Here is a 26,271-nt window from a genome sequence, read left to right as displayed (position 1 = left end):
CACTGTGAATGTTTATATGTTATGTGCAATTAAACCATGGCAACATCTAATGTTTGTGTAGTATTATGTTCAGCAGACTGTGTTCTTCTATTGTTGTGACTTAGATGACATTCAGAGCACATTTTATACCCAATTCATTCAAAACTCCACGTAATCCCAAGGGGTTCACATGCTTTTTCTTGCAACTATATATATATATATATATATATATATATATATATATATATATATATATACATACATATACATACATACACTCTGCTAGCCATTCAGAGCTTCCCTACTAGTGCAGAAACACAGTACATAACATCCTAATATATTAAAGGTATCTCACCATTGAATGTGGATTGGCACTCTGACTTTTCCAGCAGCATCTGACTGTGTGTGAACCCAGCCATATCAGTCTGTCTAAGCCGTGCCTCCAGGATCCGGATCTGAGCTTCCTTTTGGGCCACTTGTAAGCCCTGACAAAAGAAGCCATCTATTGTTACTGGACTAGTCTGTTAACAAAGACTTATGTAACAGTTGTACTATTTGTGCCCATATTCCACAATTATTTTCTTTTACCTTATCTATAGATGCACGCAAAAAATTGTCAAGCAAATGTCGCGCTTCTGTCAGTGAACAAGAGCTGATGACCACTGAAGTATCTGTTGAGTCTAGATCCTCCTAAACAGCATACAAACAAAGTTTTAGAAAGTATATTAAACTGTGATCCTTATAAATACTGCTGGACACAGTTAGTTACAATAAAAACAAGTATGAAAATTGTATCTGCAATCGGCTGTGACAACAGGTGGGAGGAAGGGACGGCTGCCCTGGGCACAGTGGTTTACAGTAGGGATGGGGGCACCTTCCTTCTATTACAATAGTGACAGGAGTTGTGACAGCAGTATCACAACTCCTGCTAGCGGCAGGCTGCGTTCTCTCTTCCCCTCCTCCTTCCTGCCAGTGCAGCGCTCTTGTATTCAGAAGAGCACTGTGGTAACCATAGACACAGAAGTGCTGCACTGGCAGGAGGGAGGAGAAGGAGATAGTGCAGTGCTCCTATAGCCTATCAACACAGCTGTTGGCTTCTGCATACAGGTGCACTGACAACTAGGGACTGTTTCTTTTGTTATCTTGGCAGCAGAAATTGCAGGTGAGAGGCTGTTAAGCAAACCCTGAAAAATCCCTAGTTGTTAGTGCAACCATATATGGAAGACGGCAGCACTACCCCCATTGCTGCTCAGATCTGACAGAAGCCTCTGAGAGTATGAATGGCTTTGAATACCTTCACACCCATTGAATGATTATGTATGAATGAGTTTGAGGGTAAACAAAGCCATTCATATGAATGGTTAAAGCTTAAATAAGGATTCATCACTGAATCAGCTCAGAACTGTGAATGGGGAGGGGGTGTCAATTGTTACTGGGAGGGATTTACTGTTGAAGGAGGGTCTTATTGTTGCCTACTGGAGGGTCTATTGATGCTGGCTGCGGAGAGATCTGTTTTTGCTGCCACTGGTCTATTGTTGCTGGAGGGGTATTTTGTTGTGGGTGGTCCATTGTTGCTGGGTGGTCTATTGCTGCAGGGGATCTATTTTACTGCTTTTTCTTCTTGTCATTAACAAATTTCAAACAAATTACTTAGCACCACAAATTGATGCTTGTATTCTTTAAAAGGGCAGTACTGGGAGGAAAGGGGGATAGAACCAAGGAACAGTGCCCAGAGGTGGGTACGGAGCGGAGACAAGGGGTGACTTGGAATGGGAGAGTTCCTGTAGCTATTCTCTGATAACGGCTAATCATTCTGTATTCCAAGATAACAAACTAGGTGGTAGAGGACTTATTGTTGACTTGTTTTCAAAATTCCAGTCTCAAAGGTTATCATTCTCATACTGATTTCACTACCTATTGAATCAGTATCCGTATGACCATCCCAGATTAGGGTTAATTCTACACGTAGGCCAGACCGTACACACGATGAGAATCTTGGATGAACGATCGGCCATTTTTTTTTGCATGCTAGTCTCATACTGAAAGTGAATAAGTTACTAAATTTGTGAAAATTCTTGTACGTCACAATAAACATTCAGAAGTGATGTAATGTATTTTTTTGTATTTGTATTGTATTTTTGAGAAAAGTTTTTGTGCTTGTCCTTTTGAATAATTTTGGATGAAAGCCGTGTACTACTGATCAGATTATCGTACGATTACTTTGAATGCGCAACTTTGTAGAGCTTTGGTTATCATTATGCTTAGCAATGCAGTGGTAATCATAGTGGGGACCTCAAGTGTGGTCCCTGACATCCCTAAAGGGCTGCATATAATATTTAATGAACATAACACTTATATAACGCTGTCAGAGACAGCAGACATACAAAAGAATATGGTCAGAGCTTGCTACAAGAGATTGCCAGAGACTGTTAATGTTCTATAGAAATTCGGGAGATTGTGGACATGCTATAGGAGTTGTTGGAGAGTATGACATTCTTTAGAAGACAGACTGGAGACACATTATAACAGACTGCTATTACAGGGCAATAGGAAAACACAAATCAATGTATGCAGGGTCCCTCAAGGGCTGCACAAAAAATTGTCAGAAAAGGCCACAGGTTGGGCACCAGGGAGTGAACTTTTGTTAATTTTTTCCTTAACGTTTGCAGGGTCGTGAGGCTAATTTTATGGATCTTTTCCTCCTGATGTATTCTCTAAATATCACAGTGGATGTTTTGTTTTTACTATCAGCAGGAGTTTATACCACCTAGTGCATTTGCCAGCAAGGGAAGAGTTTAACAGAGTTACCCAGTAATGTATCATGAGCTGTAAATGCTCTGATGCTAAAGTTAGTTATGTACTAAATGTGGGACAGCTAAACTGCGAGAGAATACGGCAATTGCTCTAACCAATGTGTGAATTACCCCAACAATAATTCAAATCCAAATTCTTTAATTTTGGATAGGGAAAAGTGGGTACCAGCCAAAACAACAACATATCATCTGAGTATAGCACCAGGGGCTCAAAGACAAGGGCAAAAATTCAGGGGCAGCCTTGACAGGTGCCCCTTCGAAGAACAAAAGAATAGGAATGGGAGTTGTTGAGAGGGTAATGTGTTCCTGTTTTTAAGTCTGTGCTTGTGCCCTCAAGTTAATTGAGCCAGCAAGGTGCAAACTGTTTCAATGTCTTGATGTTGCACTGTGTCCTTAGGTTGACCTGTGAGCTGGGGGTAACTGAGCAGGAAGGGTTCATGTTTTTTCTGCCATTTTTAGCAAGGTAATAGTCCCCAGTAGATCATACCACATAAAAAGAGCTCACTGAAATGCTCTATAGAGGCCATGGGGAAAGGCTGCCAAAAATGTAGCTGTTAGTCTTGTCAGCCAGGAATGTGTATGAAGATGTTGTTTGAGAACTGTTTCTGAGTAATGCTAAACTACCTCAGTAAAAGATCTTTATTCGTTTACCTGTATTATCTGGTCTGAAGTTGCTTAAAGGTGTGCGTGCACAGCATATCAAAAGAACAGGGCTTACAACTTGGGGACTGAGTTAGAGGGACACAGTACATAAAGCCCAGCACGTAGAATGCTGTCTAGTGTAGACTATATTGCCGTTGCTAAGGACATGATGGTTACTCTGGTAGTGAAGGGGTGCTATGCTTGGCCGACTCCCCACATACAGACTGGATCTGTGGTGCAGCGTACCTGGGGACCTAGTCTGGGAGTCATGGTAGAGAGAGATGTAGAGGGGCCATTGAGAAGAGAAGAAACACGTAGTTGGAAGTGAAGTGCAATTCCTGCATCCAGTATCAACAGTTTGTCCAACTGTTGATACTGGAAGTGAGGTGACAGGACTTGTTGTGTTGGTGGAGACCAGTACAGGCTCTGCAGTACTGGTTCCTAAATGCTGCATACCTGGGGAGTGATGTTCTCTGGTGTTCTCTAACACAGCCTTTTTCAACTAGGGCGCCTTAAGGCTTCTTCGGGGGTGCCTTGGCAAAATGGCTAAAAATTGCCCAAAAATTGTATACAAGCCAACAGATGGATGAAACCCGCCTTTTAGTTGCACAAAGCCACAGGTTTTCATTGTGCAGCATTACAACCTTCCAGCCACCAATGTCCTAACATCCAATGATGTCATCAATTTATAAGGAGGATGTTGGGCACCTGCAGAGCATCCTTGTTTGACCTTCCCTGGCTCCTTTCCATCAGCACTGGGGTTACATTAGCTGAGTGAGGGAGAGAAACTTAGGAAAAAGAGAAAAACACTGGAATACTAAGCAGTACCATGTGGATGTTGCAGCATGTTGTAAAACTATTTTAGTTTTTTTTACATTTTGGAATGGGGTGCTCAAGATTGTGCATGATTTAAAAGGGTGTCTTGACTGAAAAAAGGTTGAGAAACACCGCTCGAACAAGTAGCTGTGTCCAAAGTGCTTAGTGTTTTTTTTTTTTGTTTTTTTTTTAATTTAAATATTTATTAAATTTTTCATGTTAATACAAAAACCCAAAAAGGGAAATAATTCTCATACAAAGAGACATTTATAACATTTCTACCTTTCCCTTACTAAAAACTCTATTCTTTCCCATCTCACTACCCTCCCTTCCCGCCCCTCATCCCCCCTCCTCCCCCTCTGCAGACTCTAGCCCATTCTACTCTCTTGAGGCTTATTGATTTTTTGCTAACATCCTAATTCATATTTTCCTATATTTCTCTTTCAATCCTGCTCTTTCCCACTTTTCCCATCTCCTAAAATAAACTCTCATCCTATCTTCCTGCATATGGTATGATCTTTCCATTCTACCTATCTGGTTTACTCTGTTAATCCAGTCTTCCTCCTTCGGTACCTCAGCCTTCCGCCAAAACTTAGGTATCAACCCTTTCGCCACATTCAAGCAGTACCAAATACCTGAATCTTTATATTTATTTACAGATGTCTCCACATTGTGTAGGAGGCACGTCGTTGGGTCTAACCCTATGTCAATTTCAGTTATTTCTTTAATCAATTTGACTATTATCTTCCAAAAAGCCTGGATTTTCGGGACATTCCCACCATATGTGAAACACCGTGCCCATCTCTCCACATCCTCTCCAACACATATTTGAGTTTTCCCCATTCATCTACACTCTACACTCGGTGTAATGTGCCATCGTGTCACACACTTATAATTAACCTCAACCTCTCTCATACTAACATTATCGTGTATCAATCTAAACATCTTTCTCTGTCTATCTTCATCAAACCCAACTCCCATATCTCTTTCCCATTTTGTGATAAAAATTAACTTTGTGTTTGTGTCTAATTCTGTGAGTATTCTATACACTTTTGAAATACCGTGCTTCCCATCCCTTCGTGTCTCTAACAACCTTTCAAACATATTCCACTCCTGTTTTATTCTCAGGGGTTTCGGTAGATTACCAATAAAACATTTCAATTGATGATATTTCCACTCATCTATTCTAATAAAAATATCTCCCTTCTTCTCTATTAAATCTTTAAGTGGTCTCAATTCCCCCTCCACCAAAACATCTCTCAGTTGGGTATCCTCCTTTCTAAACCATCTCCCTGATATCTTATTCTTTCCCGTGGGAAAGTACTCAGTATTTGTGAGAGGCATTAATATAGAATTAAATTCCCATTTCATGTTTTTGTGTAAATTGTCCCATACCCTAAGAACATTTAAAGTGTAGATACTTGTGCTTTCTTTAATTCCCCTGAACTGTGGTGGAACCCATATCATCTGGTTCAATCTAATGCCACTAAGATCATTTTCAATTGTTACCCAACTTTTCCCCTTATGGTTAAATGTCCAGTCATATATTCTTGCTAAAACCACTGCTTTATAGTATCTCTTGACATCTGGTAGACCCAGTCCCCCTTTCTCTTTAATCCTACTCAATGTTTCATATGCTATTCTGGGTTTTTTATTCTTCCATATGTATCTTGTTAACATTTTTTTCATTATCTTAAAGAAGGCTTCTGGAATTTTAATTGGTACCATTTGAAATCTATACAGTATTTTAGGCATAATTACCATTTTGACTAGGTTTATACGTCCTATCCAGGATGGATTTCCTCCTTCTAGTATTTTTAAATCTTCCCTGATCTCATTTATCAAAGAGATATAGTTTAATCTATACAAATGCTTAGATGAGGCAGTGAGTTTTATTCCTAGGTATTTTATCTCTTTTTCTCTCCATATAAAGGGGAATTCTTTTTGTAGTTTTTCTTTTTCATTCTTTGATATATTAATATTCAGGATCTCTGTTTTCGTTGGATTAATTTTTAAATTTGATAGTTCACCGTACTCCTTCAGAATCTTCATTATATTTGGGAGAGTTATTCGGGGATTCCCCACATAGAACAATAAGTCGTCCGCAAAGGCCGCTACTCTATGTTCTATGGATTCTATCTGAATTCCCTTTACCGATCCACTATTTCTTATTATTGACAACAGAGGTTCGAGTGACAATACATATAGCAGGGGGGACAGTGGGCAGCCTTGTCTTGTACCATTAGACATTCCAATGGGTTCTGATCTCTCCCCATTTACCGTGATGATTGCAGTAGGCTCCCTATATAATTTACTTATCCACTCTCGCATTCTATCACCTATCCCCAGCACTTTTAAGTTGTCCATCATAAAGCCCCAGTCCACTCTATCAAATGCCTTCTCTGCATCAATTGACAAGAGCACCACCGGGGCTTTCCCTTTTCTACTTTTCTGAATAAGCATCAGGGTTCTCAAGCCGTTATCTCTACCTTCTCTCCCCGGTACAAAGCCCACCTGGTCTCCATGGATCCATTCAGGCATCAGATCCCTCAACCTGTTTGCTAACACCTTTGCATACAGTTTAGTGTCAGTGTTCAATAATGAGATAGGTCTATAGCTGGAGCACTGTGATGGATCTTTTCCCTCCTTGTGAATAAGTACTACATGGGCCTGTAGGGATTCTCTCCTCACTTCCATCCCACCTCCCAGAGCATTCATATATTTCTCCAGCTTGGGTAACAGTACTTCACTAAATTTCTTATAGTACTTAACTGTATAGCCATCCGGGCCTGGGCTTTTTCCCCCCCCTGTGTTTTTTAATGCTATTTTAATTTCTTCCTGGGAAATTTCTGCGTCTAGGGAGTTCAACTGTGCTTCACTTAGTTTTGGTAATCCCGCATTTTTTAAGTATGTCATCTTTTTTTTATTAATTTCTTCTTGAGCTTCTTTTAGAGGGCCTTGGGGACTGATATATAACTTTTTGTAATACTCCGTAAACACTTTAATAATCTCTTTATTTGAGTGGACCAACTCCCCCTTTGAACTTTTTATCTTTTCTATATAGTTCCTATTTTTCTTTTTATTCAAAGCTCTCATTAGATATCTTCCTGGTCTGTCTCCCCATCTGTATCTCTCGTTCAAAACCCTGTTGTATACTCTTCTCTTCTCCTCATCCATCAACCTCTCTAGCTCATCTTTTTTATCCAATAACTTCTGTCTCGTATCTTTTGTTATTTTCTTTTTATGTGTCTGCTCCAAGTCCAATATTTCTTTTAATAGCCCACTGACCCTCTCTCTTCTTTCCTTTTTCTTCCTTGCTCCTGCCGCAATCAAGATTCCTCTTATGAATACCTTATGGCTTTCCCAGACTGTAGCTATCGATACTTCCTCTGTTTCGTTCTCCTTAAAGTATACCTTTTCTCGATTTTCTGAACTACATCCTCATCCAGAAGAAGAGCCTCATTTAACCTCCACCCTAATCCTCCAGTCCACCTTTTTCCCCATCCCATTTTCATTACGACCGGAGCATGGTCCGAGAACGTCCTTGTCTCTATGTCAATTTTAACCAGATGATCTATAAGTTGATGGTCTATTAAGATGTAATCTAATCTCGAGTATATCTCATGTGCATTAGAGAAGAAGGTATAGTCTCTGTCTTTCATATGCGTTATTCTCCAGGTATCCACTAGTTGATATTCATGTATCACTTTTTTCAAAGCTCTCAGAGACCTACTCCCCTCTCTTTGCACAGAAGAGGTATTATCCTTTTGTGGGTCCATACAGAAATTTAGGTCTCCAGCTACTATCAAACGCCCTTTTTTAAATTCCATTAATTTTTTCAACAGACCCTTCATATACATCTCCGGGTTTTTATTAGGGCAGTATATATTGGCTAAAGTACACTCTATCCCCTGAAGTCTACATTTTAAGAATAAAAACCTCCCCTCCGGGTCGGTTCTTCTATCCTCCAGCTCAAATCTCATTTTCTTTGCCAAACCTATTGCAACCCCTTTTGCTCTTTTAATTGGAGAATCTGCATAGTACCATATTGGATAGTGTTTGGATTTCAATTTCACGTTTGCCTCTATCTCAAAGTGCGTCTCCTGTAAAAATACCACTGACGTCGCCCTATGATGTAACTCATTAAACAACCTAAATCTCTTCCCTGGACAACTCAGCCCGTTCACGTTATAGGTGATAAACTGTATTTCTTCCATCATTCCCAATTAACTCCATCTCTCTTCCGGATTGCCTCTTCCTCTTTATCCCTTCTGTCATGCAGAGTATTAACCCAATACCTCCTCCCCTCCCTCCCTCCCACCCAACTCCCGTCCCACCCAACTCCCATCCCCTCCCCCCTCCCTCCCATTTTCCCAGCCCACCCCCCTCTCTCCCCCACCCCTCTTTTTAGGCCTATTGATTGCCTACCAATCATTTGTGGTAATACTATCCACTTTTGATTTAATCTATGGGGAAAAAACTCCAGTCATGGACAGCTTTCCGCCCTCCCCCACCTCCCCTTTAACCCCTAAGTCCTACCAAAATATCTCAATAACAGTGGTTTGAGGACGGCAGGGACAAGGCGGAGAGAGACAGGAGGTAGAGAGAGAGAGAGAGAAAAAAAAGAAAGGGGCTATCTCTCTTCCTCTCCCCCTCCCCCCGCCCCCCCCCCCCCCACCAACCAATTGCCAGTCCTCTTTTCTTTTCGTTCTAATTTCCCGGTGTTCTTCTTCCCAGCCAGAAATCTCCATTCTTTGTAGTTTGAGTCTGTCGCAAAAATTTTTCAAATCTTCTGGGAACCTAAGATATGCTGTAATTCCATTTCTGCATCCTATTAGGCACTCAGGGGTCCCCCATCTATATTGCACCTTTTGTTCTTTCAATCTTTCCAATAGAGGTCTAAGGGTTCTCCTTCTCCATAAAGTCTCTGGTGACAAGTCCGCATATATCTGTAAGTCCTTTCCTTCCTACATAATTACTGCTTTTCCCTTTATCCTCTTCCAAATTTTATCTTTATCTAGGAATTCACAAAATTTGACAAGTATATCTCGTGGCCTATCCTTTCCCGAATTTCCTTGGCATTTTCCTTGTCTAAAAGTTCCTTCTATTTTAGTTTTTTCCATATTAGTACTGTCCATTATGGAATTTAATATTTTACAGACCACCTCTTGCAAATTTTCTCCTTTTGAATTCTCTGGGACCCCACGTATCCTAATATTTCTCCTCCTATTCCTATTTTCTTGTATCTCAGCCTTATAGAGCAGTTTTTCTTGGGCTTTCCCCATGTTAATTATTTCTTTTTCCAATTCGGCAATAATTTGGGACTGATTTTTAACTTTTTCCTCCGCTTCTTCCACTCTCGCCAAAAGGTGTCCCAAATCATTTTGAATATTTACAATTTCTTGTTTTATTGTTTTCTCCAGATCTTTGAACATTTCTGCCATTTCTTTTTTGTTTGGTATTTGTAGCTCTGTCTCCGTCTCTATATTAGCCGATATTTGTTGGCTGCTAATGTCAAGGCCTAGTGATAGTCTAGGGCTACTTTCCAGGCTTAGATCTACTTCACCTTTTCCACTTTTGCCCTGAGACCTTTCTGGGGTTATATTTCCCTGGGAGGTGTATTTTTTGATAGTACCAGTCTAAGTCCCTTTTAGCCCACTTCCTTTTGCGCTTTTATTTTTCATTCTTCTATTGCTCTTATTCTTCTTTATAGGCACAGGGGTTAAGGAGAGATAGCTATTAATACATACGTCACAACTTATCCACTCATTTGATTTTCAAGCTTTTCATTCGTCTTTCCTCTTCTCCTTTCCACTCCTTTACATTTCCCACTCAAGGGGATCCCCTCTCTTCTCTCACACACTGCCTCTCCCAACAGCCCACAAGAAGCACGTTATTTATTGAGACTCGGTCAGAGTCACTCACCCTGCTCGTATCTCTCTTCTTCTCGGGGCCCGACCAGCAATTCTCTCTGTCCTTCAGCTGGGCAGTGTGTTCATTTTAGGGGTTTCTCCAGAAAAATCCTCCTCCTTTCTCTCTCCAATCCCCCGTGTCTCTCCTCCTTCAGAAGCAGGACTCAGAGCAGTGGGCCAACCAACAGGGCCCCAAACAATGAACCGACCAGTATGACTCCCAGTAGTTTAGCAACAGTCAAGGTCTCAGCCAGTAAGCCAGCAGACAGAGCTCCAGGTAGGAACCGGCTGACAGAACTCTAAGCACTGGGTTAAGATGCAGAGCTCCGAGCAGTGAGCCTACCAGCAGGGCACCAGACTATCAGCGCTAAAACAGGGGACCAGGTATTGGGTTTGCAACCGTGCTCCAGGGAGTAAGTCCGCAAGCCGAGCAGCTCCTCTCTCTCTGCACCAAACACCGGTCGGCTTCCTGGTTTCCCAGTGGTGCTTAGCGGCCGGCCACGTGGCTACACCGCTCCACCTTATCTCCCCGCAGCCCGACACACCTTCACCCCGAGCACCGCAGCTGGATCCCGTCTCACGGGTCAGCTCTCCCGCAGGGCTCCTCCATCCATCCAAGGGGGACCACCGCACCGCAGAGTGCAATGCAGAGGGACTACTTGTAAAGTTGGAGCTGGAGTAGCGAGCACTCTGTAGTGATGTCTCCTGTCCCATGCGGATGATCAGTGTACATGTCCCCTCCGCAGAAAGCCGATTACTGGCTCTCCTCTCCTCTCGAGCTGTCAGCGTGACAGCTCGAGAGAAGAGAAATGCCGATAACCTGTTTACATGTGATCAGCTGTGATTGGACACAGCTGATCACATAACCAAGCTGACATCTTCGGCTCTTTCCGTGATCGGTGATCCGCTGTGTTAAAGGGACACAACACACTGGCAATCGCCGTGCTGCGCGCTCCCTGAGCCGCTCATGCGCGGTGAGAATGGCAGGACATCATATGACGTCCTCCCAGAACGAGAGAAACACCTTGCGTCCATCATATTACTATATGGCGGGTGGGAGGTGGTTAAAGTCACCCATCACCAAAAGAACAAGGGCAACTAATCAGCCAGGAAAAACAGGGGCTGCTTAACCAATAGCCTACAGGGCACTTATACCCCCTTCCTGACTAGGCCAATTTCCAGCTTTCAGCGCTGTTGCACTTTGAATGACAATTGCGCTGTACCCATATGAAATGTTTATAATTTTTTTGTGACAGATAGAGCTTTCTTTTGGTGTTATTTAATCACCTCTGGGTTTTTTATTTTTTCTTAAACAAACCAAAAACCACTGAAAATTTGGAAAAAAAAAAGTTTTTTCTTAGTTTTTGTTATAAAATTTTGTAATTTTTCTCCTTCACTGATGTGCACTAATGAGGCTGCAGTGATGGGCACTGATGGGCTGCACTGATGAACACAGCGCACCGCCGATCGCCGCGCATGCGCGGTTAGAATGGGAGGACGTCATATGACGTCCTCCCAGAACGAAAGAACCACCTTGCGTCCATCGTATTACTATATGGCGGGCGGGAGGTAGTTAATGACCTCAAAGCTAAATGTAGGAGGTTTGTAGATGTCGGCTACAACAAAATCCTGTTCAATACAAGCAAATGCACACCGATCGAGGAGATTATTCTGCAGCTCCAGTCTAGTAATGACTAAGCGCTTGTGTAGCGTGAACCGCATTAACATCTTGCTGTCTACTGCTACTGTGTGATGTTTTCATCTACGTATTGTGAAATTATGACGACAAGGTGTGCAGCCATCCAGACTTTTCTCTTTTTTGACAAAATCCTGGATCAGGATTGTCCACCCCCCTCCCCCCTTGCCTGCTGTCCGTCTGCTCCCTCTCCCTTTGATCCACCCCTCCCTCCCCCCTTGCAGATTCCTCGCGTCCTGCCAGCCTACATCAAAGGCTGTGCAGGACGGGAGGAAACGGCCCCTGTGGTGTGGGTAGCACCTCTTGGGCCCCCCCACCAAGAATTCCCGGCGCAGTGCCGCCGACCTGTCTCTGCGCGCCCCCCAGCAGGCGCAGCGCAGGCACGAGGCTTCCCACGCCCACTGGAGACAAAGGCCGCACTCCCTGGGCAAGGCCTGAGTGAGGGGGGCGTGCCTCATTGCCCCGGCAACCCGACGCTGGGCCGGCTGTTGCCGGAGCAACCAGGAAGCATCCTGCACCGGCGTAAGAAGGCCGTCGCAGGACCCAGTTGTGTGTGTGTGTGTGTGTGGTTCGTCCCCCGCTCGGGACAGGGTGCTATGCGGGGTCTGAGCTGAGGCCAGACCCCACAGCCAAGACCCTGCTGAACACCTGCAAGCCTGCTGTGTCCCTGACGATTGTAAAAAGAGGACAAAGTAAGCGCTAAAAGCAATCAAAGCAGCCAAAGCACCAAAAGGATACCAAATAACCTCTCAAAACAAAATGTAAAATAAGGTGCGGCGCTAAATAATCAACAAATAGCAATGATTATAGTATAAGTTATGCCAAAAGAATCATAAAATCATCATAAAACCATCATAAAAAATAAAGTGACTGGTGACAAAGTGCCAAAAATGCATGAGAATTCAGTAACATCTGTGGAGTCCTATAGTCCGTCACTGTTAAAGTGACCAATGGTGTGTATATGTGCTGGAATAATTGTCCCATTGTGAATATGGGAGATCAAATTATCTCCAGTAATAAGTGCTCCATCCAGACAATGGTGAGATAACCAGGGTTAAGAAATTAGCTGTGCACTCACCAGATGCACAGTTCATCTGCACCTTTAGAGAAAATATTCTCTATGGATAACATAAATAAATACACCTCTAATAATGAAATACACCTCTATTAAAAATCCCCACCCGAGAGTCAAACTTTCTCCCTAGAAAGTACAATTCTTAGAACCTGTCTACCACCATGCCGTGAGTAGACTGAATAAACTAGTCAAATATCACAAAATCAATAAAATAATAAAATTATAAGAAAATAATAAAAAACTCCAATACAAGTCCAAAATGTCCACCAAGTCAAATAAATGACCAAATAAATAAGTAAATCCAGTGGGAAGGATTTCAGTCCTAATTAATCCTCATGGTACCTCGAAAAAAGAATATTTATATAGTGCATTATCCTTTAAATAACCAATTAAATTTAATAACAAACTTACATGGGGGTATCAGCTCAACAGTAGACAGAACAAGCCCTGCAGTCCATGGGCATAGAAATCACGTTCTCCAACCATCAAAATGGCCGCGGCTGGAGGTCCCTCAAGAAATGTTTTTAGTTACCATTGACGTAAATTCTTTATATACCAGTATAAAACATAGTGATGGCATAGAAGCTATAAATGGGCCTTAAAATACCATACAGATTTACATATTAAACAAAGGAAATTTATCGTGCAATTGTTGGAATTTAGCATGAGTAAAATTTATTTTTGGTATAAAGGTGATTACTATGAGCAGAGAAAGGGTGTCGCTATGGGCGCCAAATGTGCCAAGCCTGGCTAACATCTTCCTAGCAAAATGGGAACATTTTGAGATTTATGGTAGAAATTGGAAAGATTTGAAAATATGGAAGAGATTTATAGATGACATCCTGTTAATATGGGAGGGTACGGCGGATAGTTTACAATTATTTTTAGAATTTATTGGGCAAAATGAATATGAGCTTGGTTTTACCCATAATATTAGTACAGAATCGGCCAACTTTTTAGATTTGAATATTATTAAGTTTAATAATAAATTATATTTTAAAGAAACAGATAGAAATGGATATATTCCTACTAATAGCTGTCACCATCCCCATTGGGTTCAGGGAATACCGAAGGGACAATTTACTAGAATTATGAGGAATTGTTCCAGGTTGGAAGATTATATTTCACAATCTGAATTGATTAAGGAGAGATTTGTCTCTAAAGGATATGACCCCATGAGATTGGAAAAAATTAGATTTAAAATTAGCCAGAACTATTTGGGGGATGGAAAAAAAATTAAGAAAACTAAAGAGATGAAGGAAGATAGCAATAAGAAAGCGGAATACGCATTCATTTCTCGTTTCAATTGTCAGTTTAAAGAGATAGAAAATATTTTTATAAGTCATTGGCCTAGTTTAAAAAAAGATAATATTTTGGGATCATTTTTACCAGTAAAACCGCCTTTTATTTACAGAAAAACTAATAATCTAAGAAGTTCTCTAGTGAAGGGTGTCATCTCTCCTCCGAACAAGAAAGGTCAAACATTAGAATGTTTGACCTCAAAGGATTTTATCCTTGCAAAAAATGTAAGATTTGTAAGATTACGGGGACTAATAATAGGATGATTTCGCAATTTAGATCACAGTCCACAGGAGAGGAATTTTCCATTAAAAAATTAATTACATGTAATTCACAGTATGTTACACATATGTTGGAATGTCCATGTAAATTCCAATACATAGGGAGAACGAAAAGAAAACTTAATGTTAGATTAAAAGAACATGTAGCTAATATTAAAAAGGGTAAGAAAGATCACAGTGTTTCAAGACATTTTAAAGAATTCCACAACTCTGACCCGAGTTCAGTAAAATTCTGTGGAATTGACACCGTAGAAGGACATTGGAGGGCTGGGAATAGAATTCAGAGATTATCTCAGAACAAAACATTTTGGATTTTTCGGTTGAATACATTGAAATCCAAAGGTCTTAACATAGAGCTAGATTTGAATTGTTTCATTTCAGATTTATGAGAGGGGTAAGAGAGATTTATTTTAGTAGACTTACTCAGTAGATTTATTTATTTTAGTTAATTTATTATTGTATTTAATATTATCAATATTGATAATATTTATAATATATTGATATTTATTAATTGGAGGAGCTGTTTCTGAATTGTAATATTATTTATTGTGAAGATTGAGCTATTATGGATGAGCAATGTATTTAAATCTATGAGAATTTAATGGTTTAGGGATACAGGGACAAGAATTTGTTAAGTGATTATTTATAATTTTAATTCTAATTTGGATTGGTAGTATATGAGATTTATCCTGTCAGTAATTTTATGGTTGAATAAAATTTGAACAGTAGAGGGGGGTAGAGCTATTTTATGAATCAGTGTAGGAGGTTTTATGTATGGATTTGAGTTATGTATAGAATATTGTAATTTTATTTATATATTGTGGGTATCTAGGAGCTGCATGGATAGAATAGGAAGTTATGTGTTATTAGCACGAGACAGTTATTCATTATGTTTATTTATTGTGTGTTCTTTGAAGTACTTTATTGAGTATAACTGTTCCATGTGTAATAGTATACTTTCTGTTGTAACCCGTAATAGAAGGGTGGTCCTATGGGTTTTGAGAAAGTAACAGTTCCAGCCTGCTCGTTTTTAGTTAGGGCAATGGTAGTAGTATGTGGGGACTGTTTTTCCCATTTCTAAAATGGCGGCTGTAGCTTCCGGTCAATTGAAAGCTTGAAGATAAGAGGAGCGGCCTCAGAGACGTCTGGATCCTTTCAGACAAAGTCCAGAAGTGACGAAACGCGTTAGAGATGTGACGTCAAGACGCACACGCGGAAACCGGAAGTGCCGCCGTGGCCATTTTGATGGTTGGAGAACGTGATTTCTATGCCCATGGACTGCAGGGCTTGTTCTGTCTACTGTACAGCTGATACCCCCATGTACGTTTGTTATTAAATTTAACCCTACACTTGGAAAATCGATTCTAAGAGTCTTCTTCTGATCTGTGAGGATTATGGAGGATGAAGTGAATGGACACTAGGGAGCTATACTGTCACCAGAAATATTAGATGAGCTTGTGAATACTACCAGAGGGTAATAGTATTTAGTATCACTATATGTAGTGTTCACAGAGTGTTCACTGTATGCGTTGTAGTGGTCACTGAGTGTTCACTTATTTATTGAAGTACTCACTAGAAGATTGTTTTTTGGTTCACACAAATACTTTTTTCAGTATTTTGGATAGATTGTTTATATATTTATATAATATTTATTTTTTTTTGTATCACTTATAATCACATTTTGGGTGGTTTGGATTTTTCATGGATTGGAATTTTGCACTTTACTGTTATTGGTTACTTAAAGGATAATGCACTATATAAATATTCTTTTTTCGAGGTACCACGAGGATCAATTAGGACTGGAATCCTTCCCACTGGATTTACTTATTTATTTGGTCATTTATTTGACTTGGTGGACATTTTGGACTTGTATTGGACTTTTTTATTATTTTCTTATAAATTTTATTATTTTATTGATTTTGTGATATTTGACTAGTTTATTCAGTCTACTCACGGGGCATGGTGGTAGAAAGGTTATAAGAAAGATTCTCTATGGATACACGGAAGGCTCCTGTGTGGACGGATCTGGTCTGATATTCCCCCTCACTGCTCCCTCCTGCTGGTAGTATGGCTCTGTTCCCCCTTTAATATACAGTTGCAAGAAAAAGTATGTGAACCCCTTGGGATTACGTGGAGTTTTGCATGAATTGGGCATAAAATGTGCTCTGAACGTCATCTAAGTCACAACAATAGAAGAACACAGTCTGCTGAACATAATACTACACAAACATTAGATGTTGCCATGGTTTAATTGCACATAACATGTAAACATTCACAGTGCAGGGAGGAAAAAGTATGTGAACCCCTAGCTTAATGACTTCTCCCAGAGCTATTTAGAGCCAGGAGTGAGCCAACCTTGACTCCAATCAGTGTGATGATATTGGATGTGTTGCTGACAGCTGTCCTGCCCTTAAAAAACACACACCTGCTTTGGGTTTACTGGTTTCAAGAAGTACTGTCTGATGTGAGCCATGCCTCGCAGAAAAGAGCTCTCAGAAGACCTACGATCAATAATTGTTGACTTGCATGAAGCTGGAAAGGGTTACAAAAGTATCTCCAAAAGCCTTGATGTTCATGTGTCCACAGTAAGACAGACTGTCTACAAATGGAGAAAGTTTAGCACTGTTGCTACTCTCCCTAGGTGTGGTCGTCCTGTAAAAATGACTGCAAGAGCACAGCGCAGAATGCTGCATGAGGTAAAGAAGAATCCCAGAGTGTCAGCTAAAGACCTACAGAAATCTCTGGCACATGCTAACATTTTTGTTGACACATCTACAATAAGGAAAACATTAAACAAGAATGGAGTACATGGGAGGACACCACGGAGGAAGCCATTGCTGTCCAAAAGGAATATTATAGCACGTTTGAAGTTTGCAAAAGAGCACCTGGATGTTCCACAGCACTACTGGCAAAATACACTGTGGACAGATGAAACCAAGATTGAGTTGTTTGGGAAGAACACACAACACTATGTGTGGAGAAAAAAAGGCACAGCACACCAACATCAAAACCTCATCCCCGCTGTAAAACATGACGGAGGGAGCATCATGGTTTGGGGCTGCTTTGCTGCCTCAGGGCCTGGACGGATTGTTGTCATTAATGGGAAAATGAATTCCAGAGTTTATCAAGACATTTTGCAGGAAAACGTATGACCATCTGTCTGCCAACTGAAGCTCCGTAGAGGATGGGTGATGCAACAGGACAATGACCCAAAGCATACAAGTAATTCAACAAAACAGTGGCTGAAACAGCACAGAATACGCCTTCTGGAGTGGCCCAGTCAGAGTCCTGACCTCAACCCGATTGAAATGCTGTGGCATGACCTTAAGAGAGCGATTCACACCAGACATCCCAAGAATATTGCCACACTGAAACAGTTTTGTGAAGAGGAGTGGTCCAAAATTACTCCAGATCGTTGTGCAGGTCTGATCTGCAACTACAGGAAACGTTTGGTTGAGGTTATTGCTGCCAAAGGAGGGTCAAACTGTTATTAAGTCCAAAGGTTCACATACTTTTTCCTCCCTGCACTGTGAATGTTTACATATTATGTGCAATTAAACCATGGCAACATCTAATGTTTGTGTAGTATTATGTTCAGCAGACTGTGTTCTTCTATGGTTGTGACTTAGATGACGTTCAGAGCACATTTTATGCCCAATTCATGCAAATCTCCACGTAATCCCAAGGGGTTCACATACTTTTTCTTGCAACTGTAGCTCTGTAGCTTTGAAGCACACCCCCTATGATTATGTGCGGTTAGCACGAAACGCGTCAGAGAGGAGCTACAGCGTCATGACATCACGCCGCCAGCACCATGCGGGTCCCGGTGGCCATCTTGGAAATTTTCTAATGGTCAGTGAATTTGTTTCTTCCTCAGTGGAACTGCTTTTTTTTAATAAATACCATAAACAGTATCACACTATTGGCCTCCTCTTTTCTGGGCTTTTTCTGAGTCACCAACAACTTACAGAGCTATATGAAAATGGGAACAGAGCCATACTACCAGCAGGAGGGAGCAGTGAGGGGGAATACCTGACCAGACCAGATCCGTCCACACAGGAGCCTTCAGTGTATCCATAGAGAATATTGTCTATAAATGTGCAGATTAACTGTGCATCTGGTGAGTGCACAGCTATTTTCTTAACACCGGTTATCTCACCATTGTCTGGATGGAGCACTTATTACTGGAGATAATTTGATCTCCCATATTATTATTATTATTATACAGTATTTATAAAGCACCAATGGTTCACTCAGCGCTGTACATTACAAAGGGGGACAGAACATGTGACAGAACAATACCAATACAATGCAAAACATGAGGGGATCGAGGGCCCTGCTCTTTCGAGCTTACAATCTAGGAGGGAGGGGATAGTGGTACAGGAGGAGATAGCTGTGGGGGATGGAGTGGTAGGAAGAGTGGAGGAGGTCGGCAGGTTAGCAGGGGGTGGGGTAGGCTTCCCTGAAGAGATGGGTTTTCAGTGAGCGCCTAAAGGAGAGGAGAGTAGGTGATAATCTGATGGGTTGGGGCAGGGAGTTCGAGAGGATGGGTGACACCCTGGAGAAGTCCTGGAGGTGGGCATGGGAGGAGGAGACCAGGGAACTAGAGAGAAGGAGGTCTTGTAAAGAGCGGAGTGTGCGTGCTGGGTGGTACTGGGTGGTCAGTGATGTAGTACGGGGCAGTATGGTGGACAGCTTTGTACGTCAGTGTTAGGATTTTGAATTTGATCCGTTGCGCAATCGGAAGCCAGTGGAGGGATTGGCAGAGGGGGGTGGCGGAGATGGAGCAGTTGGAAAGGTGAATGAGTCTGGCAGCCGTATTCAGGATTGACTGAAGCGGGGATAGCCAGCGGCGAGGCATGCCAGTGAGGAGGGAGTTGCAGTAGTCGAGTCCTGATATGATGAGGGAGTGGATGAGCTGTTTTAGTGGTTTCTGGGGTTAGGAACGTTGCGTATTTTGGCGATGTTGTGGAGGTGGAGTCTGCATCAGTTTGTTAAAGATTGGACTTGGGGCTGGAAGGATAGGTTGGAGTCCAGAATGACACCAAGTACTCTGGCCTGCGGGGCGGGTTTGATGGTGGCGTTGTTGGATGTGACGGAGAAGTCAATGGGGGGTGGTGTCCGGGCTGGAGGGAAGACAAGAAACTGAAGTTCAGTTTAAGGAAGTGGAGCGACATCCAGTCTGATATGTCGCTCAGTAGGTGTGTGATTCGGGCGGAGACCGAAGGGGTGAGGTGGGGGGTTGAGAGATAGATTTGTGTGTCGTCGGCATAGAGGTGGTAGTTGAAGCCGTGAGAGTGTATGAGTTGGCCAAGGGAGGAGGTGTAGATGGAGAAGAGAAGGGGCCCGAGGACAGAGCCTTGAGGGACCCCAACAGAGAGGGGGAGTGAGGGGGAGGTGGTAGCATTATAGGTAACGCTGAAAGTGCGTTGTGACAGGTAGGATGAGAGACAGGAGAGGGCAGAATCTCTGAGGCCGAGGGAGTGTAGTTTTTTGAGGAGGAGGGGGTGGTCGACTGTGTCGAAGGCCGCAGAGATGTCAAGGAGTAGGAGCACTGAATAGTGGCCATTAGCTTTGGGACAATTATTCCAGCACCTATACACACCATTGGTCACTTTAACAGTGACAGACTATATGACACCACAGATGTCACTGAATTCTCATGCATTTTTGGCACTTTGTCACCAGTCACTTTATTTTTTATGATGATTTTATGATTCTTTTGGCATAATGTATACTATAATCATTACTATTTGTTGATTATTTAGCGCCGCACCTTATTTTACAGTTTGTGTCCCTGACAAGCTGACCGCTGTGTTGGTCCCCTGCACGAGAGAGAGAGAGAACAGCGGTTGGGAGGTCTGAGCTGTTGTTGCTGGAAAGCTGAACCCTGTCTGCTGACCGCTTTGTCCCTGGAAAGCTGTGTGAAGTCTGAGCTGAGGTCAGACCCCACAGCCAAGACCCCACTGAGTCCCCGTGAGCCTGCTGTTGTCCCTGGAAAGCTGAACCCTGTCTGCTGACCGCTTTGTTCCTGGAAAGCTGTGTGAGGTCTGAGCTGAAGTCAGACCCCACAGCCAAGACCCCGCTGAGTCCCCGTGAGCCTGCTGTTGTCCCTGGAAAGCTGAGTCCCCGTGAGCCTGCTGTTGTCCCTGGAAATCTGAACCCTGTCTGCTGACGGCTTTGTCCCTGGAAAGCTGTGTGAGGTCTGAGCTGAGGTCAGACCCCACAGCCAAGACCCTGCTGAGTCCCCGTGAGCCTGCTGTTGTCCCTGGAAAGATGTGTGAGGTCTGAGCTGAGGTCAGACCCTGCTGAGTCCCCGTGAGCCTGCTGTTGTCCCTGGAAAGCTGCTCCCTGTCTGCTGATCGAGTTTCCCTGGAAGCCGCCTGCTGCTGAGTGTCTGCAAGCCGAAGCCGCCTGCAGCTGAGTGTCTGCAAGCCGCCTACCGTGAGTGTCCCTGCAAGCCGCCTACAGTGAGTGTCCCTACAAGCCGCCTGCTGCTGAGTGTCTGCAAGCTGCCTACCGTGAGTGTCCCTACAAGCCGCATGTTGCGGAGTGCCCTGAACTGCCCCTATTGTGTGCCCAGATTACCCTTGCCTGAACTGCCCCTATTGTGTGCTCAGATTACCCTTACCTGAACTGCCCCATTGAGGGCCCGGATTATTGCTACCTGAACTGCCCCATTGAGTGCCTGGATCAGTGCTGCCTGAACTGCCCCTATTGTGTGCCGGGATTAATACTGGCTCGGACTGCCTATTGCGTGTCTGGAGTATCATAGCTACCTGGACTGCACCACTGAGTGCTCGGGTCTTCGCTACCTAGATTGCCCTATCGTGGGCCGGATTACAATTATTTTGGGCTCCTCCCCTCTCTTCCCTTTTTTGGGTACCTGGAATCTACCTTCCTACCCTGACTGAGCGCCTTCCATAGTTCAATAAAGCTTTGTGTGTTTACCATCTTCTTTGTGTGTTCTGTCCTGCCTACGTTTCCGTCACAAGGATAAAGCCAGGTTGAACAGCAGCACTGTAAAGTTAACTACTTGCCCTCTAGAGGATTTATCCCCCCCCCCCCTTAATGACCAGGCCTCTTTTTGCTACCCAGCGCTGCACTAATTCAACTGATAATTGCGCGGTCATGCAATGCTGTATCCAAACAAAATTTTTTCCACACAAATAGAGCTTTCTTTCAGTGGTATCTGATCGCCTGTGCACTTTTTATTTTTTGCGCTATAAACAAAAAAAAAGACCAAAAATTTTGAAGAAAAATTATATTTTTTACTTTCGGCTATAAAAAATATATAGTAAACTCAGTTCGTTATACATTTATGCCAAAATGTATTCTGGTACGTTTTTGGTAAAAAAAAAAGTCTAAGTGTATATTGATTGCTTTGTGTGAAAGTTATAGCATCTACAAACTATGGTATAGATACTGCAATTTACACCATTTTTGTGCTATACAACGTTGCACTAGTTTACCGGGCAATTGTGTGGTCATACAATATTGCACATAAATGAAATTTATGTCCTTTTTTTCACACAAATAGAGCTTTCTTTTGCTGGTATTCGATCACCTGTGCACTTTTAATTTTTGGCGCTATAAACAAAAAAATTTTGAAGAAAAAAATTTTTTGGGGAAAAAAATATTCTCATTTCAGTCCTAAAAAATATCCAAAAAACTAAAATTTCGTCATAAATTTAGGCCAAAATGTATTCCGCTACATGTTTTTGGTTAACAAAATCCCAATAAGTGTATATTGATTGCTTTGTGTGAAAGTTATAGCATCTACAAACTATGGTATAGAATAGATAATGGAATTTACACAGCTTTTACTTTCTGACTGCTTATCACATTTCTTGAGGTGCTAAAATACCAGGACAGTACAAACACCCCCAAATGAACCCTTTTCGGAAAGTAGACGCCCTAACCTATCTGCTCAGAGGCATATTGATTCCAAGATTTATTTTTTTTCCACGAGTTTCTGGAAAATGACAAAAACATTTTTTTTTTTTTTTACACAAAGTTGTCATTTAAATGATTTATTTTTCGCACAAGCCATGGGCATATGTGGAATTACACCCCAAAATACATTCTGCTACTTCTACGAAGTATGGGGATACCACATGTGTGAGACTTTTTTGGGAGCCTAGCCACATACAATCCAATGACCACTTTGAAACTCGGAAGGTGCGTAACTTCCTCCTTTCACTTCCTCACTACTTACAATAGTTTCGGAGGCCCTGAAATGCCAGGATAGCACCAAACCCCCCCCCCCCCAAATGATCTGCTTTTGGAAAGTAGATACCCCAAGGAATTTAAAAAGAGGCATGGTGAGTATTTTGCAGATCTTATTTTTTTCTCACAATGTTTTGAAATATAAAAAAAAAAAGAAAAAATATGTTTTTGTTTTTTTTCTTCATTTTCCAAAAACTTGTGGCAACAAACGAGATCTGCAAAATACTCACCATGATTCTGAACAAATTCCTTGGGGTGTCTACTTTCCAAAAAGGGGTCAGTTGGGGGGGGGGTGTTGCTATCCTAGCATTTCAGGGCCCCTCGAAACTGATAGGTAGTCAGGAAGTATAACGAGGAAATAAAGCCCTTTAAAAGCCTGAAGGTGCTTATTGGATTTTGGGGTCTTATACTTGGCTAGACTGCCAAAACGTCTCTAACATGTGGTACCCCCATACTCGGGAGAAGTAGCAGAATTTATTTTGGGGAGTAATTCCACATATACCCATGGCATGTGTCAGCAGTAAATCATTTAGGTGACAATTTTTTGTAAAAAAAAACATTATTTTTGATTCATTCTTCTAATCACCTGAAGATCAAGCCTTTTCTGACACTTTTTGTTCACATGAAAACAAATCAGTATTTTTTGCTAGGAAATTAATTTAAATCCCCAAACATTATAGATTTTTTTAAAGCAGACACCCTAGTGAATAAAATGGTGGGTGCTACAATTTTTTGTTACATAATACTCGCGCAGCAATTTTTCAAATGCAAATTTTAAAAAAATGCACTTTTTTTACTTTTAATGCACAAAAACACAACATACCGTGCATGCCCCCTGCAATGGCGACAAACTGCATACTTTTTTAATATCCATAGGCAACGTTTTAACCGTTTCAATACCGTGCAATTTTACACCTTCCTGCCCAGGCCAGTTTTCAGGTTTCAGCGCTCTCACACTTTGAATGACAATTGCGCGGTCATACAACATTGTACCCAAACTAAAATTTGATCATTTTCTTCACACAACTAGAGCTTTCTTTTGGTGGTATTTAATCACCGCTGGGGTTTTTATTTTTTGCTAAATTAACAAAAAAAGACCAAAAGTTTTGAAAAAAAAACACATTTTTCTTTGTTTCTGTTATAAAAGTTTACAAATAAATAATTGTTCTTCATAAATTTAGGCCGAGATGTATTCTGCTACATGTCTTTGGTGAAAATAACCCAAATTAGGATGTATTTTTTAGTTTGTAGGAAAGTTATAGAGTTCACAAACTATGGTATAGATCTGAATATTGATCAATCCTGAAGTACTGACAGCCAATCTAATATCTTGAGGTCCAAGAATGTCAGAACAGTACAGATATCCCCCAAATGACCCCTTTTTGCAGAGTAGACAGTCCGACGTACTTCATAAGAGGCATGGCGAGTTTTTTGAAGTTGTATTTTTTTGTCATAATTTTTCGGAAAATGAAAAAATTAAAAAAATTATTTTCACTATTTTTTTTTTTACATACTGTCACCAGTGCAGTACAGCGTCATCATATAACTGGCATGGCGGTGAACAGCGACACTGACTGGTGACAGTATGAAAAAAAAATATATATATTTTTTTTTAATTTTTTTTTTATTTTTTTATTATATTTAATTTTTTATTACATTTTTTTTATTTTTTTAAGATTTTTTTTCATATTTTACTATGACCAAAATAGTACAATGTTACCATAGTAACACTGTACTACTTCGGGGAAGTGATCAGTATTTTCTTTTTTTTTTTTTTACACAATTTGCTTATAGCAAAGAATTACTTTGCTATAAGCAAGCATTTACCTGAATGAAATCGATTCATTCAGCTTTTTTTTCTTTTTTTTTTTTTTTGTGCTTAGCTGTGATTTGGTCACAGCTAATCACATGACATGTGCATGTGATTAGCTGTGACCATTCACAGCTAGGCACTAGTATACAATGGATGGCATCATGAATGAAGCCATCCATTGTATACAACTGTCATGTGACCTGCTGTGATTGGTCACAGCAGGTCACATGGTACCAGCAACGGGAGCCGGTACTCGGATCTGTCATCGGCCGTGTCCGAGGTGCACGGGCAGTGACAGATCGCACTGCTGCGTTGCTCTGCAACCGAGCAAACCGCGCATGTGCGGGAGCACGCCAAATGGCGTGCACCCGGAAAGCTGCAGCGCTTTTTAACCCGCCAAACGACCATTGGCCGGGCGGCTAATGGTTAAAAGCCTTTACAAGCTATCATTTTAGAGTTACAGAGCAGGTCTAGTGTTAGAATTACTGCCCTTGATCTGATGCTCATGGCGATACCACACAATGATGGTGCAATCACTGTTTACATACCAGCACAGGGTCAATGTTCAAGCACACAGGTGTGCGCGCATGTGGGGGGGGGGGGGGGCGAGGTTTTTTTTTTAAATTATTTTTACACTGTCCCTTTAATTTTTTTTTTTATCACTTTTGATGCCATCACAGGGAATGCAAATTCCCCTATAACTTCAATGGGCATTGTCATATATTCTTTTTTGAAAAATCTGGGGTCTATCAGACTCTAGATATCTCCTCTGCCCTTACATTATCTAATCTCACCACGATCGGTGCGATCAGATGCTTTCCCAATTTACACATGGCGCTGTTTATATCCTGTGAAACTAAAGTGATGAAATGCTCGTAGCTTCCAATTTCTTAGACTATAGAGATGATTGGCACCATTCTGGTCTCCAATCAGCTCTATGGTCAGCTGGCAGAAACACCGGCTGCATTCTCAGGTCCCCCCCGATGTCACTGGACTGCCCGAGAAGGCCGTGGAAGGCAGCGGGGGAGAACGGTCATAATCTCCAGCTGCTTGTAAAAGCAATCCTGCTGCTAATTAGACACTAGGATTTCTTTTACATGAGAAAAATGATACCAGGATCTGTAGGCATCATCCTGGTATAACCATTCAAAGCCTAGGGATGTACCAGTACATCACTGATCCTTGTTGGGTATATATGCTATGTTCTTTTTTTTTTTTGTTTGTATGCAGCCTGTGGGCTGAATGAAAAAAAGAGAAGAAATCTCTGCCAGAATAAGTGCGTGGTATGCCCAGCATTAGAATATACCGCCCTACATCCATCCACTTCTAATGGTGGGCACACATTAGGTCACACGGTGCCACATGCGCCTGTTCCAAGATTGTACAAATGTCTAAATAGTGGCACGCTTGAATAAAAATTGTCTACGTATAAGTGGAACCCCATATGGAAAAAGGATGACACCAAGTTCATCTTGCCGCTGCTCCCCATGTAGTCTGGGCATCCGGGGGGCTCCACGTGACTATCTTTTCCCTCGTAAATCCGAAACTTATATGTACAGTAATACCTCGGTTTACGAATGCCTCTGTTAATGTAATTTTCAGTTTACGAATGAAAATCCATTGAAAATAATGCCTCGCTTTACAAATTTTTTTACACATTTTCTTCACAATATGACGTGTATGTCAGTGCTGATTTTTAAATGCTGATTTTTTCTT

The 26,271-nt window shown here is 41.7% G+C and overlaps 1 protein-coding gene across 6 annotated transcripts in view; it reads right to left on the bottom strand.

Moving 5' to 3' along the window:
- Window positions 1-26,271, bottom strand: part of KIF21B (kinesin family member 21B) — a 400,290-nt gene that overhangs the window by 85,768 nt on the left and 288,251 nt on the right. For all 6 annotated transcript variants that reach the window (XM_089654112.1, XM_089654107.1, XM_089654109.1 and 3 more), the window contains exons 21-22: window positions 568-669; window positions 335-464 (exon numbers count right to left, since the gene is read on the bottom strand). In XM_089654112.1, the coding sequence (XP_089510238.1) occupies window positions 335-464; window positions 568-669 (232 nt within the window). The remainder of the gene's footprint in view (window positions 1-334; window positions 465-567; window positions 670-26,271) is intronic.

The sequence above is a fragment of the Staurois parvus genome, unplaced genomic scaffold (assembly GCF_062004578.1).
Source record: "Staurois parvus isolate SC_StPar_1 unplaced genomic scaffold, SC_StPar_1.0 ptg000744l, whole genome shotgun sequence".
Lineage (NCBI taxonomy): Eukaryota > Metazoa > Chordata > Amphibia > Anura > Ranidae > Staurois > Staurois parvus.
This window is presented reverse-complemented; position numbering and strand designations above follow the sequence as displayed.